At 49.8% G+C, this 14,812-nt stretch overlaps 1 protein-coding gene across 1 annotated transcript; it reads right to left on the bottom strand.

The window, feature by feature from the left end:
* Window positions 1–10,317: 10,317 nt before the first annotated feature.
* On the bottom strand, window positions 10,318–14,489 carry MAP1C (methionine aminopeptidase 1B). Its single transcript, XM_048702979.2, has 10 exons — window positions 14,264–14,489; window positions 13,731–13,803; window positions 13,329–13,566; window positions 12,847–13,008; window positions 12,704–12,745; window positions 12,518–12,589; window positions 12,110–12,189; window positions 11,601–11,698; window positions 10,848–10,895; window positions 10,318–10,629 (listed from the first exon to the last, which is right to left on the bottom strand). Exons 1-10 carry the CDS (start codon window positions 14,325–14,327, stop codon window positions 10,478–10,480), a joined length of 1,029 nt encoding a protein of 342 aa, XP_048558936.1. The 5' UTR covers window positions 14,328–14,489; the 3' UTR covers window positions 10,318–10,477.
* Window positions 14,490–14,812: the final 323 nt, after the last annotated feature.

Genomic DNA, 14,812 nt, shown 5'->3' with positions numbered 1-14,812 from the left:
AGATGGTTGTTCATCCAACAAGAGTGCTATTGTGCCGCACTTGAGAGCGTTGAAGCACGGCCCGTGAGTGGTCTCGGTGTTGGAGACATGGTATGCTCTTCTCTTTCTAGCCCTTGCTACGGCCATGAGACTTCGGCCGTGTATATGTTTGCATGTTCACTTGTTGTTGATCATGTGGTGTAGGCATTTCAATATTTGGAGGCATTCAAGGCCCGGCACAATGACAAGCCATTCACTCTTACGCATTGTTGGACGATCATCAACAATTGCCCTAAGTTCAAGGATCAATACCGTGAACTTCAAAGGAAGAGAGGCAAGAAGACGGCCAAGTTTGCCGGAGGTGGGGATGGCGAGGCGTTGAAGAGGCCGAGGGGCAAGACCAACTCAAAGGTGGACAACATACGTGACGCCTCATCCATGGCCTTGCATGAGACTTTGCATGGCATGATGTCACATAAGGATGCGAGGGACGAGAAGAAGCGGCAAAGCAAGGACGAGCAAATGAACCAATACCTAGACCTCCAACGACAAAAGCTTGAGATGGAGGAGGCGGCCAAGAAGAGGAAGATAGACATGGAGGAGCGGCCCGGCAAAGGCAGCTCGACATGGAAGAGGCCGCCCGGCAAAGGCAGCTCGACATCGAGGCCGACAACGTCAAGGCCAGGCAGAGGCAGCTCGACATCGAGGCCACCAATGCCGCCACCAAAGCGAAGGAGGTGGCCATTGCGATCATGAGCGTGGACTTGTCGAAGATGAGCGACAAGACGAGGGCCTGGTTTGAGGCCAAGCAGAAGGAGATGCTCGACGCCGAAGGCCTGAACTAGGTCGTCCGATCGGCGTGGCCGTTCTTTTTGGAGGCTGGCATAGGTGCCGCTCGCCCGCTGGGCCGCTGACAGTGTGCCGGCGAAAAAACATTCATTTTGGAGGCCGGCTGTGTTGCCGGTAAGGACAACTATTCATTTTGGAGGCTGACTGTGTTGTCGGCCGCTGGCTGTGTTGCCGACGATGGCCGTGTAGGCCGCTGGCTTTGTTGCCGGCGTGATGAACTCGGGTCGTGGCATTTGAAACGTCCCTTTTTTTTAAATAGACGCGAACAGGATGGGACCACCGCATCCCAAGACAGGCCCGGACACGACCCCAAATCTATCCAAAAGAAAAAAACAGGACAAAACGGACGTTGTTTGGGGTCGCGTGATGGAGTTAGCCTAAGCAACCGGCGGATCACGAGCCGCGCGCTGCCTGCTGGCATGGCATGGCATGGCATGGCAGGCAGGTGCGTAGAACCTAGTTGCCAGCCCGGTGGCCCACGCGCGCTTCTACGGTCGAAACAAGGCGCGTCCCGTTGTGGTGCCCCCACCCACCCAGCCAGCCGCCGACGTCGAAATTGTGCACGCAACGGCAAGTCAATAATGAGCGCCGCCGTCTAGTACCTACACGACGGATTCGCTAGACTCGACGGCCAGCTACCCATCGTAGTGCGATCCGCGCGGTTAACCCGCCGTGCAGCGCATGGTTTCTCTCCTTCTTCCGTCCGTCCGGGGGAGATGCCCAAGAACGACACGTCGAGCCCGCACGCACGGCAGAATTTGGGGTGCTCTGACGCGGTGTGTGGCCTCGTCGTGCGCACGTACGTAGCTCCTGCTCCTGCTCAAGGAGCGACACGCACCCATCCACGCTCGCCTTGGCGTTCCGCCCCGACCAGCTGTGCCGGCTGGTGCTGCCACCAAGGCGCGGTGCAGCACGATCTCGCCTCCGTTCCACGTTTCGGCACCCGCGGAAGCCGGAACCACCGCCACCGCCAAGCCCCCAGGCACCGGCGTCTCGCTCGCAACGCGTAGCACGGGTGCTCCTCTCCTCTCCGGCGACCGACACCCACACGCACTGACACGCGGGAGATGCTGAGTGAGGAGGGGCGGGAGGACGCGGCCGCGGCAACGACTTGGAGGCCACGACGACGCGCGTGGAGGAGGGAGGGTCCGGTAGAGGTAGGAACGAGTCCGCACGTACGTACACACGACGCCCGGACGGAGCGGAGAGCAATCGCGTCGCCAGGCAGGCAGTGCAGTGGGGACTCGTGTGCTTGTGTATATACTCGTGGACGTGCGGTGCTGCCGGCGCCATTGCCCGGCCGGTACCGGGGAGCAGTTCGCAGTTGGAATTTGCAAAGCCTGCTCCGACGACGACTGTCTTGCTGCGGCTGGATGGATTCTCTTGCAAGCAAGCAAGCGAGCCAGCGTATCGTATCAGCTTTACTACTCCTACTTACTTGAGTTGATTCGATGAAAAAACGGCAGCAGTAGTTGTTGACGGAATTGCAGTTTCGATCGGCTTTGCCCAGGAACGAAGTGGCTAGCTCTACGTTTTTCTCCTTTCCGGAGGAGCCTTGCTTTCTCACGTTAGTTCGATCGGCGCTAACCAAGTCAAGCTGCATACATGAAGCCGGTAGTACTAGTTTACTGGGTTGTCTTTCTTTTGGAAACCGACCAGTTTGGATGTTTTTTTATCCTGTTGGCGCCGAATATTCCACGAAAACAGCCGGCATTTCGCATTCGGTTTGACGATATTGCTTGCTTCCACCCTGAGCACCCCGCAAAAGCACGGCGGTTTTTTTTGAGCGGAGAAGCAGTGGCGAAATGGAAACGGCGAGCGGCCCTCGCCTCGCCTTGCCTCGGGTCAGCCTCCGCCGCGCGTCAGTCAAGGCATCAACTCAAGTGCAGTGGCTTTTTTCCGGTTCACGCGTCGCCGCGGGCCCACAATGGGCAGGCGCCGGCGGCTTTGGATCAGGCGGCGACCGCCGGACCACGAGCTTGCTGGCAAAAGCACGTAGGCCCCGTGGATCGGATCGAGCAGCTGCATGCGGCGGCGCCGAACCTGCTCGTCGCTTGCCCCCATGCCTGATGCCTCTACGGTGGAAATGAGGTGCGTCGCGTCGCGTCACGTGGTGGTGGCCCGTGTCGTGGTCGTGCCCCCCACCAAGGCCGACGAGACAGTGGTGCACACGGCGGTGGGGCTTTTCCTTCTTCCACCGAGAATGAATGGCACGTCGAAGGCGCACGAGGCGATTCCACGTACGTACTATGTCAACGTTAAGCTATGGCGTGGCGACGGCCGACGGCGCTATGGTTTCCTTGCACGCGGGGCGAGGTGACGCGACCACTCGTGCGGCGGTGCCGGTGCCATCGGGTCGTTGCCCGGCGATCTCGCTTCGGCTCAAGGTTGCGCCGCGCGCCGGATCGCGCCTGCGTTTTCTATCTAGTCTAGCTTCCAACGCGGCAAGTCCCACCGAACTTTTTGTTCCCTGCCGCGCCAGATTTTTTTTCCAAAAGAACCACCTGCCAAACGGAATTGACGAAAAAGACCACCTCTCATACGAATTGCCAGAACAGACCGGTCTAGCCGTGGTGCCACCACACGCGGGGGAGACAACGAGGCGACATGTGGCAGGTAATAGGATTCCTCGACTAGCGGCGAGCCAAGATGGAACAGGGCAGGGGCAGGTGAGCCCTGCTGCCTTGGCGCGAGGCGGCATCAGTCCTACTGCTGCGCGCGAGCCGACAACCTTGTTGTTGCTGCGGCCGATGCGGCACCACTCAGGTTGGAATCCGAGACTGCGGAGACTGCGGTAGGTGAGTTCTAACCTGTTGTCCCGACACTCCGGCGCTCCTCTTCTTTTTATATGCAATGCCGCTGCTCCAAGTGCAAACACACTCCCTCTCACTCTCTGGTTGCCTTCAGTGCCTCTCTGCTCTCTCCAAGTCTCCAAGAACGCAGAGAAAGAAAAGCTCAGTAGCCACTTTCACTCGCGACTTTGGGCGATTTACAGTTGGATTTTGAAGTTGAAGAAAAGATAGGCCGAGGTAAGATATATCCATCTTTGTTGGTTTCGTTCGCATGCATGATGTTTTTACTCTGTTTGATTAGTTCATAAGTATGTATTCTTTGTTGTTTTAGGCATTACTATTTCATCACTTTGTGGAGTCATTTGGAGCTTCTAAAGTAGGATTTGTCGTGCGAAGTGAACTACAAAGTTTAAGATTGATGTATGAGCTTTGCAATACATGTTTTTTTTTTGGCATGCACGGTGGAAATTGGTTAGTTTTTTAGCTCGTCATTAGCTATGCTTGGAAGTTACAAAAGTTTTTAGACGAGATATGTTGCATTTATAGTATTTTTTTAGAAGAGTAAGTTGAAGATGTTGTAGATCTCTTCGCAAAAAAAGAAGATGTTGTAGATCAATGTTAGCCATGTCCATTACTAGTAATTTTCTTGACATGCACAATGTTGCTACTTTTGTCATTAAGTCATAATTAGTACTTCTATTGAACGTTTAGGTTGGGTTAGAGTTGAAATTTGGACAACAAATATTTGACGGTATTGTAGATCAACGTTAGGCCTTTCAAATGCATCAATTTAGTTTGGTATGCAAGAAGTTCTTAATATGGTAATTAACGAAAAGTTTGTACTATAATTGGTCATTTCCTGATTAAATGTGATGTTATTTCATGTGGCATGTTTATTAATAAGTTGTATAGTTAGGAAACCGTAGGTCTATTTGGTTACCTCGCAATAATCTAAGTTTTGTATATTAAGATTAGATGCTAATATCCTTAATGATATATGTAATTAGGTAAAAAATATCATCATCAAAAAGGAGGAGATGATGTGATTGAAGAAATTATGTCTCGATCTTCGATGTCCCTTTTGAGGTGATGACCACATACATGTAAATGCTATTTTTTCCGTGTCTAATATTTATGTGCATGTGATAATAGGTTGACTCCGTTGATATATTACTGGTGATATGTTCATGCCGACGGACATTTTTTCATACTATTGTGAGGCTTAATTTTATTCGGAACGACATCCATATTGAAGTTGTTGTATAAATGACAACGTGTAATTTTGTGAATATTTTTTATATTGATGTACTGTTGTGAATGATGTTACTGCTCTTGCGAACATTTTTTATATTGATATACTACCGTGAATGATGTTATCATCGTACTATTATGTTTAAGGTCCAACCAAATGATACTAAAAAGAATTGACTAATTTCTAAAGAAAATATGCATATTAAAATGTATTAGCCGTTTCATAATGAAATGTTATTAAAATCGAAATATATTAAGAGTTTTAATCGTATCTTATTAAAATGTTATGATCGTATTATTATGTTTAGAGTCGAAACGAATGATATTAAAAAACACTTAGTATTTCAAATGTAAATACAAATATTAAAATATTTTTTCCTTATTATTATATTTAAAGTTTTAACGACTAATACTAAAATATTCGGTTACTAATTATTTGAAATGTAAATATGGATGTTCCTTAGCTATTATGGAAAATTTGTTAGTGTTCGATGGGGACGTCGTACACAACGGTCCTCCCAGGGTTAATGTGTCCAAGTGTGGGTCAACGACAGTGGTAGTGAGAGACATGGTCAAAGTAGGTTATGCGGCAGGCAAAAGATGCACCTGAGCGGCGTTTGGCCCTGAGATGCGCGGAAGGAAAATGACCATGGAGGCCTTTGTTGTTGTCGGAGGTAATGATAGTACACTTGCCCGTTGGGGTCCGTGGCCGGTCACAGATGAAAACTCGTGGGGGGTGTACATGAGGTTTGCAAGCAATCCTAGTTGCTCTATGTTTAGACAACCGATGGTGTATGTGGAGCTCCCAAGCTTCCAATGACATGTGGTAAAGCAACCCTTATAAAGTGGTCTCAGCCTTCTTATTGTAGCATTATGGTATTAAACTTTCCACTACTTGCCATGCACCTAAATGAGCCTTAGAGATTAACCAGATATTATTGTCTTATATGGGCCAAACCCCATCTATAATCCAACACTCCCTTTGTTTTTATTTACTCCACATATTAGCTTTGGTCAAAGTTAAACTTTGTAAACTTTGACAAAGTTTATGAACAAAAATATTAACATATACATTAACAAATCAATACCATTAGATTCATTGTTGAATACACTTTCACATCATATAGATTTGCTATTGTAAATGTTCATATTTTTTTATAAACTTGGTCAAACATTATGAGGAGCTTTGTTTTTTGTTAAGCTTCGAAACTGACCAGGTCAAGGTGCAGAAAAAGGTACTCCCTCTATTTCAAAATATAGTGCGTCGTCGGTTTCCGAAGTTCAACTTTGACCATAAATTTAACCAACGAGACCGACTGCGACGGGAGCAAAAATTATACCAGTGAATTCGTATTCAAAAGAAGTTTTCAATTATATAATTTTTGCTCCCGTCACAGTCGGTCTCGCTGGTTAAATTTTTGGTCAAAGTTAAACTTCGAAAAGCACGGGCGCAATATATTTTGGAACGGAGGGAGTAGTTATACTTCAGGGTTTTGCCCTTCTTTGGGAAACCAGGTGGTTCTTACCAACGTTCTTACCAACGAATAGCTCTGAATATTGTGTGAAAATAACGTTTACCTCGCAGTCAAATTGCTAATATCCCACCTCGGCGGAGAGAACAACTTTCCTTTTCTGCAGAAAAGCTGGAGCGAATGAGACAACGATGGAAGCACTGGTCTCCCCTCTACTGGAGTAGGTCTTCTTTCTCTTCATCGTCAAAGCACCGGTTCGAGCACGGAGCACTTCGTTCAGGAATAACGCTGTCCTTTTCGGCCCTGAACCCGAGCGATCCGGCCGGCCGGCCAATGAGGAGTCAGCACGCGTCAGCAAGGGACCACAGCTGGCGGGCGTCGGCGGCTTTGGCATGGGTTCAGGGCCAGCGGATCACGAGCCGTGGTCTGGCTGCTGGCATGGCATGGCATGGCAGGCAGGTGCGTAGAACCGATGGAGTAGCGCCGTGCCGCCAGCTGAGGCGGCGCCGAGCCAGCACGGTGGCCCACGCACGCTTCTACAGTGGAAGCAAGGCGAGTCCCGTGGTCGTGCCCCTCACCCACCCAGCCAGCCAGCCGCCGCCGTCGAAATTTTGCACGCAACGGCAAGTCAACAATGCGCGCCGCGCCGCCGCCGTCTGCCTACACGGCGGATTCGCTAGATTCGGTGGCCAGCTATCCATGTCTGCTCGACGTTTCGTAATGCGAAACCACCGCCGGGCTCGCAACGCGTAGGGCGGATGCTCTCTCCGGCGACCGACGCCCGCACGCGGGAGATCCTGCGTGGAGGGGACGCGGCCGCGGCAACGACTTGGAGGCCACAACGACGCGCGTGGAGAAGGGAGGGTCCGTCAACGTCCAACTATGTACTCTCTGTTTGAAATTACTTGTCTCAAAAATGGATGTATCTAGAACTAAAATACGTCTAGATACATTCATTTTTGCGATAAATAATTCCGAACGGAAGGAGTAGTACGTACACACGTCGCACGGACGGAGCGGACAGCAACGTCCTACCAGCTAGCTACTCCAGCTTCCTTCGGAACGCGGCAAATCTGACCCCGCACTCCACCGAGTTACACATGGTCCACGCGTGCGTCCCCGTGTGCTTGTGTGTATACTCGTGGTCGTGGCGGCACCGGGGAGCAGTTGCCGGTTCACGGTTGGATTTTTGCAAACCCTGCTCCGACGACGACTGTTTTGCTACGGCTGGATGGATTCTCTTGCAAGCAAGGAAGCAAGCGAGCATATCCATATCGTATCAGCTTGACCACTCCTACTTACTTGAGTTGATTCGATGAGAAACCGGCAGCACTAGCTGTTGACGGACTTGCTTGCAGCCTCGATCGGCTTTGCCCAGGAATCTACTAGTGGTTAGCTTTGCTTTTCTTCTTCTCTCCGGAGGAGCCTTGCTTACTTCGGTCGATGCTCACCAAGTCAAGGTGCACACATAAAGCTACTTGTACTGGAGCATTGTTTAGAGGTCTGTCTTTCTTTTGGAAACCAGGCCATTTTGGAGGTTTTTTTTATCCTGTGGGCGCCGAATATTCCACGAAAACAGCGTTCTACGTACATTTCGCAGTCAGTTTGCCGATATTGCTTGCTTCCACAGCACCCCGCAAAAGCACGGCGGCTTTTTTTGAGCGGAAAAGCAGTGGCGAAATGGAAACGGCGAGCGGCTCTAGCCTCGCCTCGGGTCAGCCTCCACCGCGCGTCAGTTTTTTTCTTAAAACGAAGGCTCAAGAAGACCCTGACTTTGAATTAACAAAGCCATCAACCAGCCAGGAGTACAAGAGCGAGACCACCACACAACATTGGCCAAACGATACAAGGGGGCTGCAAGAACAGCTTACAACACTACACCTACAACCAGCAAACAAAAGATAACTAATGAAGAACTGCTAGTTGAGGAGAAGCCCACTACAGAAAGGCACCTAAAACGACTATAAATGAAGCATCAAGGATCAGCAAACGGTAGAGGAGTCGAACTCAGGGGCTGAAAACCAGGGGCTGGAGATGACCCAACACCTGCCTCCTCTAACATCGAAGGGGATCCCTTCCCCTCACCTAGGCTCGAAGGCGCTGCACCGTCGAATGCAGAGACGCTCACCCGAGAGCTAGAGCAATGGTTGGTCTCGAGTCTGAGGCAGCCACGGAGCACGACCACAAGTCGGAGCACACACACATCGGCAACACCGTAGACACCGAAGGAGACAGATAGTAGAGGGTAAACCGCCGGAAGAGTCGCCGAAATGAAGGAGCTACCGAGCCACAGAGACTCGACAGTCACCAGCCGCCCACCTGCAAGCTGCTGCACACAACCCAAAGCACCAATCTTCCCCAGGCGGCGCCTCCAAGGAGGACACGACACACCTGGCGCCGCCGTCGCCCATCCAGCCGGGATTCGAGCTTTCACCCGGGAAGTTTGGCCGGGGTGGGGAGGGGAGCCCACAGCGGTGACTCCAGGGAGTAGTACGACGCAAGATGGCGGCGCCGCCGCTGCACTGGAAAAACCAAACATGGGTTTCCCCCGGGCTCGTCCCGCACCACCAGTTCGGGGAGCACCCCGCCGGCACCGAATCCGGCAGCCAGAGGCCCCAAATCGGGCGGACCAGCGGAGTGAGAGCAGAGAAGGGGAGCCTGACCTTTAGATCTGAAACGGAGAAAGGGAAACCTTGTTGCGTCGCGCCCGCTACCCGCCTGCTCCTCGCCGCCCGAGCAGCCGAGGAAGCCAGCCCGCATCTCCCGCGCACGCCGCCGGCCGAAGAGACGACACTGCCTTGCCAACCAGGGCCGCCGCCCTGGATCCGGAGTCCTTCGCAAGAATGAAGCGACGAAGACCTCACCGCCACCGTCATCGGCAGCTGCCCGGCGACCGCCTCGGGTGGCGGCAAGGGAGGGAGGAAGGATGGAGAGGGGCGGCGCCGGGGAAACCCTAGGCGCCCTCGAGCCACTCTGGGGAGGGCAGCGCGAGGGAGGGGAGGGGGGAATCTCTTTACCGCGCGTGAGTCAAGGCATCAACTCAAGTGCCTCGGCGAATAACGCTGCCTTTTTTCCGGCTCTGAACCCGAGCGAGAGCCGTCCGGCCATACAGGGACGGACACGCGTCGTCACGGGCCCATAGAGGGCAGGCGCCGGCGGCTTTGGATCAGGCGGCGCCGGGCAGAATAAATTAACCGCCGGACCACGAGCTTGCTGGCAAAAGCACGCAGGCCCGGTGGATCGGATCGAGCAGCTGCGCGCGGCGGCGCCGAACCTGCTCGTCGCTTTGCTTGCCCCCACGCCTCTACGGTGGAAACAAGGTGCGTCGCGTCGCGTTGTGGTGGTCCGTGTGCTGTCGTGCCCCCTACCCAGGCCGACGAAACAGTGGTGCACGCGACGGCGGGTCAGCAGTGCACGCCATGCAGATTCGCTCGAATATCCGTGCGTGTGCGTTTGTTTTTTGCGGGAAGAAAATATGTGTGCGTGTTCTTTTTTTTTCTGAGGGATAATATTTCTGCGTGGTTACCGACAGGTTTTTCCTTCTTCCATCGGGGATGAACCACACGTGGAAGGCGCACGGGCGATTCCACGTACGTACGTACTCACGGCAACGTTAAGATATGCCACGGCGACGGAGCTGCGATTTCCTCGCGCGCACGGCGGGGCGACGCGACCACCCGTGCGGCGCCCCGGGAGCCATCAAGGCGTCCGCCGGCGATCTCGCTTCGGCTCCACGTTTCGGCGCCGCACCCGCGAAAACCACTACCAGCAACCAGCGGCGTCTACTCCCACCCAAACTTTTGTTCCCCGCCGCGCCAGGACGCTGTCTCGCTCGGCGGCCACGGGCACGCAGAGCTTCCACGCCCGGTGCTCGGCGGCCACGGCCATAGACATGAGAAAACGATTTTTTTTTGTAGAAAAACAGGAAAAGTAAACAGGGCAAAGAAAAAAAAAACAGGCGGGAAACCGGCAGAGAAAAGATTGGGGAAGCTCTCTGCTGCTGCCAAAAATAACCGGCTATACCTACGCAGCTGTTTCAGCAATAATGCTTTGTATACAAGATAAGAAGACGAAGAAGATGAAATCGCGTGATCTACGCGGGTAAGGATTCGTACGCCTTCATCGCTGGCTTTGCTAGCATTTGGTGAGGATCTCTGCGCCGGTCCTGGTGATGAGGATGGTGTGCTCGAACTGCGCCGCCAGGCTGCCGTCCGTCGTCACCGCCGTCCAGCCGTCCTCCCACATGTCGCACTCGATGCTGCTGCCTCCCATGGTCAGGATCGGCTCTGCCCAGAGTTTGCCACAGCGTGCGTTAAGTCAAATACTCAAAACCTGGCTGCTTCAGCCTTCGGTTAGTACTACTGCCTCCGTTCCGAATTACTCGTCGCAGAAATGGATGTATCTAGATGTATTTTAGTTCTAGATACATCTATTTCTAAGACGAGTAATTTGGAACGGAGGGAGTACTACTCAAGAAGGTATTGGCAGGATGAACGGTGCGTACCTATTGTGAATGTCTGCCCTTCTACCATCTGCCCCGGCATGTTGTTGCCTGTTCAAGTGCACAAAGAATGTGTCTGTCAGCTATAATTGTCCAAGCATGGACAATGCAGCAGATCGGATCAAGCTATCTAGTGCCGAAACAGCGCAACGAAACCAATAGCACTTGACTTCAGAAGCTATTACCGACATAATGCCTGCTTCAATATCGCAATAATCATCTGTCAGCTAGTTGGTGGCACTGACTACCGTCAAATTCCATTAACATGTTTGTGGCTCGGCACATGTTTTTGTCAGTTTCTTTGTTGTCATTATGACCAATTGAAGTAACTTGACGGACATGGCATGAGAACCCAGACAGAATGTCTGTAGCCTGGACAAAAATTTGATGTACACTGGGCTGCAGTAGATTCTGCAGTGATCCTCTAATCTTCACTAGAGTTTGCTCTACAATTGAGAATATGTGCTAATTTCTCATTCTATTATCATAGGGCACACTACCATAAGCAATAGCAATGTTGGCGCATGCAAATTCCTCAGTTTTCGATACAATATGGATGTTGTTTGTGAGCAATTTTAACATGCTCCCTCTTACCCCCTCTTTTCACATGGGAGGTAAGAAGGTAAGAGTTAATAAAACACACTAATTAATGCAATCAACGGCTCAGATCTATTTTATACTCTTACCTTTCATGTGAAAAGGAGAGGTAAGAGGGAGCATGTTAAAAACCCTCGTTGTTTATTAGCAATCACTTACGCTGGTGATATATAATTGGCTGTGAATGGAATACTCTGCCAACTCCATGCCCAACAAATTGCTCCACGACACCAAATCCATGCCTCTCAGCATGCTCGCTGAAATAGCCAACAAAACCAATGAGTGAAACTATTAAATATGCATTTTTTATGAAAAAAAGCAAAAAATTATATAGATGTATTAAGTCACGTGAGATAAATGTTGAGTTGATTGTAAATGATGGAAATGACACTGTTTGATAGTCAAAAGTGTTCTAATGTAACACTCTGGAAGCACATATTAACCCATTTAGGAAATAGGAGAAGACATTTCTAAAGACGACAAGGTGACTGTCTGTATTTGGCACATCAGGCTTCTCCAATGTTTGGGTTTGAAAATCTGAGAGGATACAGTCTGGGTGTACCTTACCCAGTATATACAGTGATAGGTATGGTCAAACACTCGAACAATACTTTGCATCCTCAATAAATGTGACTCCTTCACTTCAATATGGTGTGAGAGACCTATACCTTATTCTTCTGCCGATTTTCTTAAAGCTCACACCATGTTTGCAGGCTGATATTCCCCTAAGCATGCACTCTTCAGTAACCTGATTTTAGCAATAATAAGCCATTATGGTTATCAAGGTTTATATTTGAGGAGAATTCGATATACCCTTCTGCCATTTCATAGTTACACTAGCAGTGATGAGTTGGATTGACCAAGTGTAAACAGACACATAGCAAATTTGAAAAGGTGGAAGCAGTGACGGAATTAACACATAGGAAAAATACACTTTCAAGTTTAGAAACTAGCAAGGGTTTATTTCAGTGCCTCATGGATCATTTTAGCCACACAGAACTCTGCCACCATTGATGAATAAAAACTATGGTTCCAAGAACATGCAGTACATGTGTTCTAAAGAAAAGGTAATGTACCTTCACAAGTCTTTTAGCAGCTTCGTCAACTTCTCCACAGAAAAACGTTTTAGAGGTATCCCCATGAAAACCCTGAAATGGAGAAGGATATAACTTGGTGATTATCCCCAAACTGAAGTGCACAACCCATCGATGTTACCAAGTGATGGCAAGAAATAATTATACAGCAAAAGCATAAACACGTACGTTCAAGTAGACAGTGACATCAATGTTAATTATGTCTCCATCCTGTAAAACCCCACGAAAACACATATTTAGGTCAGAAATGGAGCTGTGGAAAAGCTCTGAAGTAGGCGAAAAGCATGTTAAGAAAGGCCTTCTTTCTGAACCTTTAGTTCTCGTGAATCAGGAATACCGTGGCACATGCATTCGTTCACTGATGTGCATACACTTTTTGGAAACCCACCGTATCCAAGCGGGGATGGATAGGCTCCAGCATCGATGATCATCTTGTGCACTGCTTTATCAATTTCGTCTGTTGTTACAGAGGGCTGATAGAAAGATGCAATAGATTTCTCACTGAAGCTGAAATTAATTGCGGAGTATACATAAAAAAAGGCATGCTGTATTGTAAACAAAGGGATCATACAAACAGTGAGCAAATTCAGCACTATAACTGGTGATCAGTGACATAGTTAGATTTAAGAGAAACAACAACAACAACAAAGCGTGTAGTCCCAAACAAGTTGGGGTAGGCTAGAGGTGAAACCCATAAGATCTCGCAACCAACTCATGGCTCTGGCACATGGATAGCAAGCTAGTTAGATTTAAGAGAAACAGACTACAGAAAAATGCTGAAGGGCGTGCTTACTTTGACTAATTTCCCTGCATTTTCAAGAACACGAGCAGCAAGCGCACATGCAGCTTTCATGTGCATGATGGTCTCTTTGTCCTGCATTTGTCTCTCACTCGATATCTCGGGCATTTTGTTTGATCCAACATAAGGAGGTCGAGGTATGTGTCCTGGTACCGGAAGAGGCGCGCTAACAGTTCCACGAGTCAGGGGTTCTCTTTTCTTGAGTTTTTCAGAAGCTTGCGGTCCTCGTGGCCTGCTTGTTTTTTTGGTAAGCGTTAGAATATTATACAAATTATGAAAGACGAGTGTTGAGTTCAGTGGCACTTATATGTCCTAAGCTACCAACCGGTGGCCACATTAAATTTCTTAAGGAAACCAATCAGATAAGAGTCTGAACTGTAAAGATGTGTTTTGTACCTAGTATTTGCTTTCTCCAATCCACCTGATCTCTTTGCTTGGACAATGAAAGGCTTCTGAAGGCATGTTTTTCCTTCAAAGGTAGATGGAACATACAAATGGTCAACACACAATAGTACTAATAGATAAAGAATTGAAAATCTACCATTCAGTTTGTATGAATTGGGGCGGAAGGCCCTTATTACATTGAAAAAAAAGAACTAAAATCTTCCTGAACAGTATGCCCCTAGCATCATAACCACATACTGATAAAGTTTCAACTTTCAATCATCAAATGAACCGCAGAACAGTGAGAGTGAAGCTAGTTTTGTACGTACTACACATACGAATTTCACATGGTCAGTTATGCTACTTGTAAGCTGCACGCTGGTTAACTGATTAGCAGGACAGTAAACACGGCGCCGCGGTGAGAACGCTGGAATGGAGCAGCAGAGGCCACAAACCAGAAGCGGGCGAAGGGGGTAAATTTCTACAGACTTCAAGAATCCTAGAATCTGGTCATTTTCCAACAAAATGCGACGATGCGGGAGTACCTCGGCCGCCGGAGAGGAGCGGCGGGGAGCGGTTCAGCTCCATGGACGGAACTCTGACCGCCATCGGAGCAGTGTATCTTTCCCTAGAACTTGGGTATGGGAGTGGGCGGAGAAATCGCGCGCGGCGAGGGAGAGGGGCAGCCGGCAGCCGCAGCGAGACGGCGAGAGCGCGAGGGCCAGACACTGCAACAAGGATAATACGGACGCAACGGATTTTGTTTTGTTCCTTTTCCAATTTTCCTCCTGGGAGATGGGCTGGGCCACTAGTCCTTGTTTTTTTTTTAAAATTAAGGCCTGCTTGTACCTATAGGAGATTTTGAAGTCTGCAAATTGTGATTGAAAGATCTTTACCCTAGTCTTTTCTTTGTCTAAAAAATAACCCCCAGGGTTTTCTTTCTCCGCTATGGGGATTCTCTCGTTGTCGAGTGATCTCGAGATCTTTGGTCTGGCTTGCTGAAACCCAAACCTCTCCACGACCTAGCGTGCGCTTGGGCTGATCAAAGGGGTTGGCTGGTCCATCCACCTGGCCTAGGCAACACTGCTAGTGAC

Source organism: Triticum urartu, chromosome 2A (genome assembly GCF_056163025.1).
Source record: "Triticum urartu cultivar PI428250 chromosome 2A, HENAU_Tu73, whole genome shotgun sequence".
NCBI classification, from domain to species: Eukaryota; Viridiplantae; Streptophyta; class Magnoliopsida; order Poales; family Poaceae; genus Triticum; species Triticum urartu.
The sequence above is the reverse complement of the archived record's forward strand: the minus strand, read 5'-3'. Positions and strand labels throughout refer to the sequence as shown.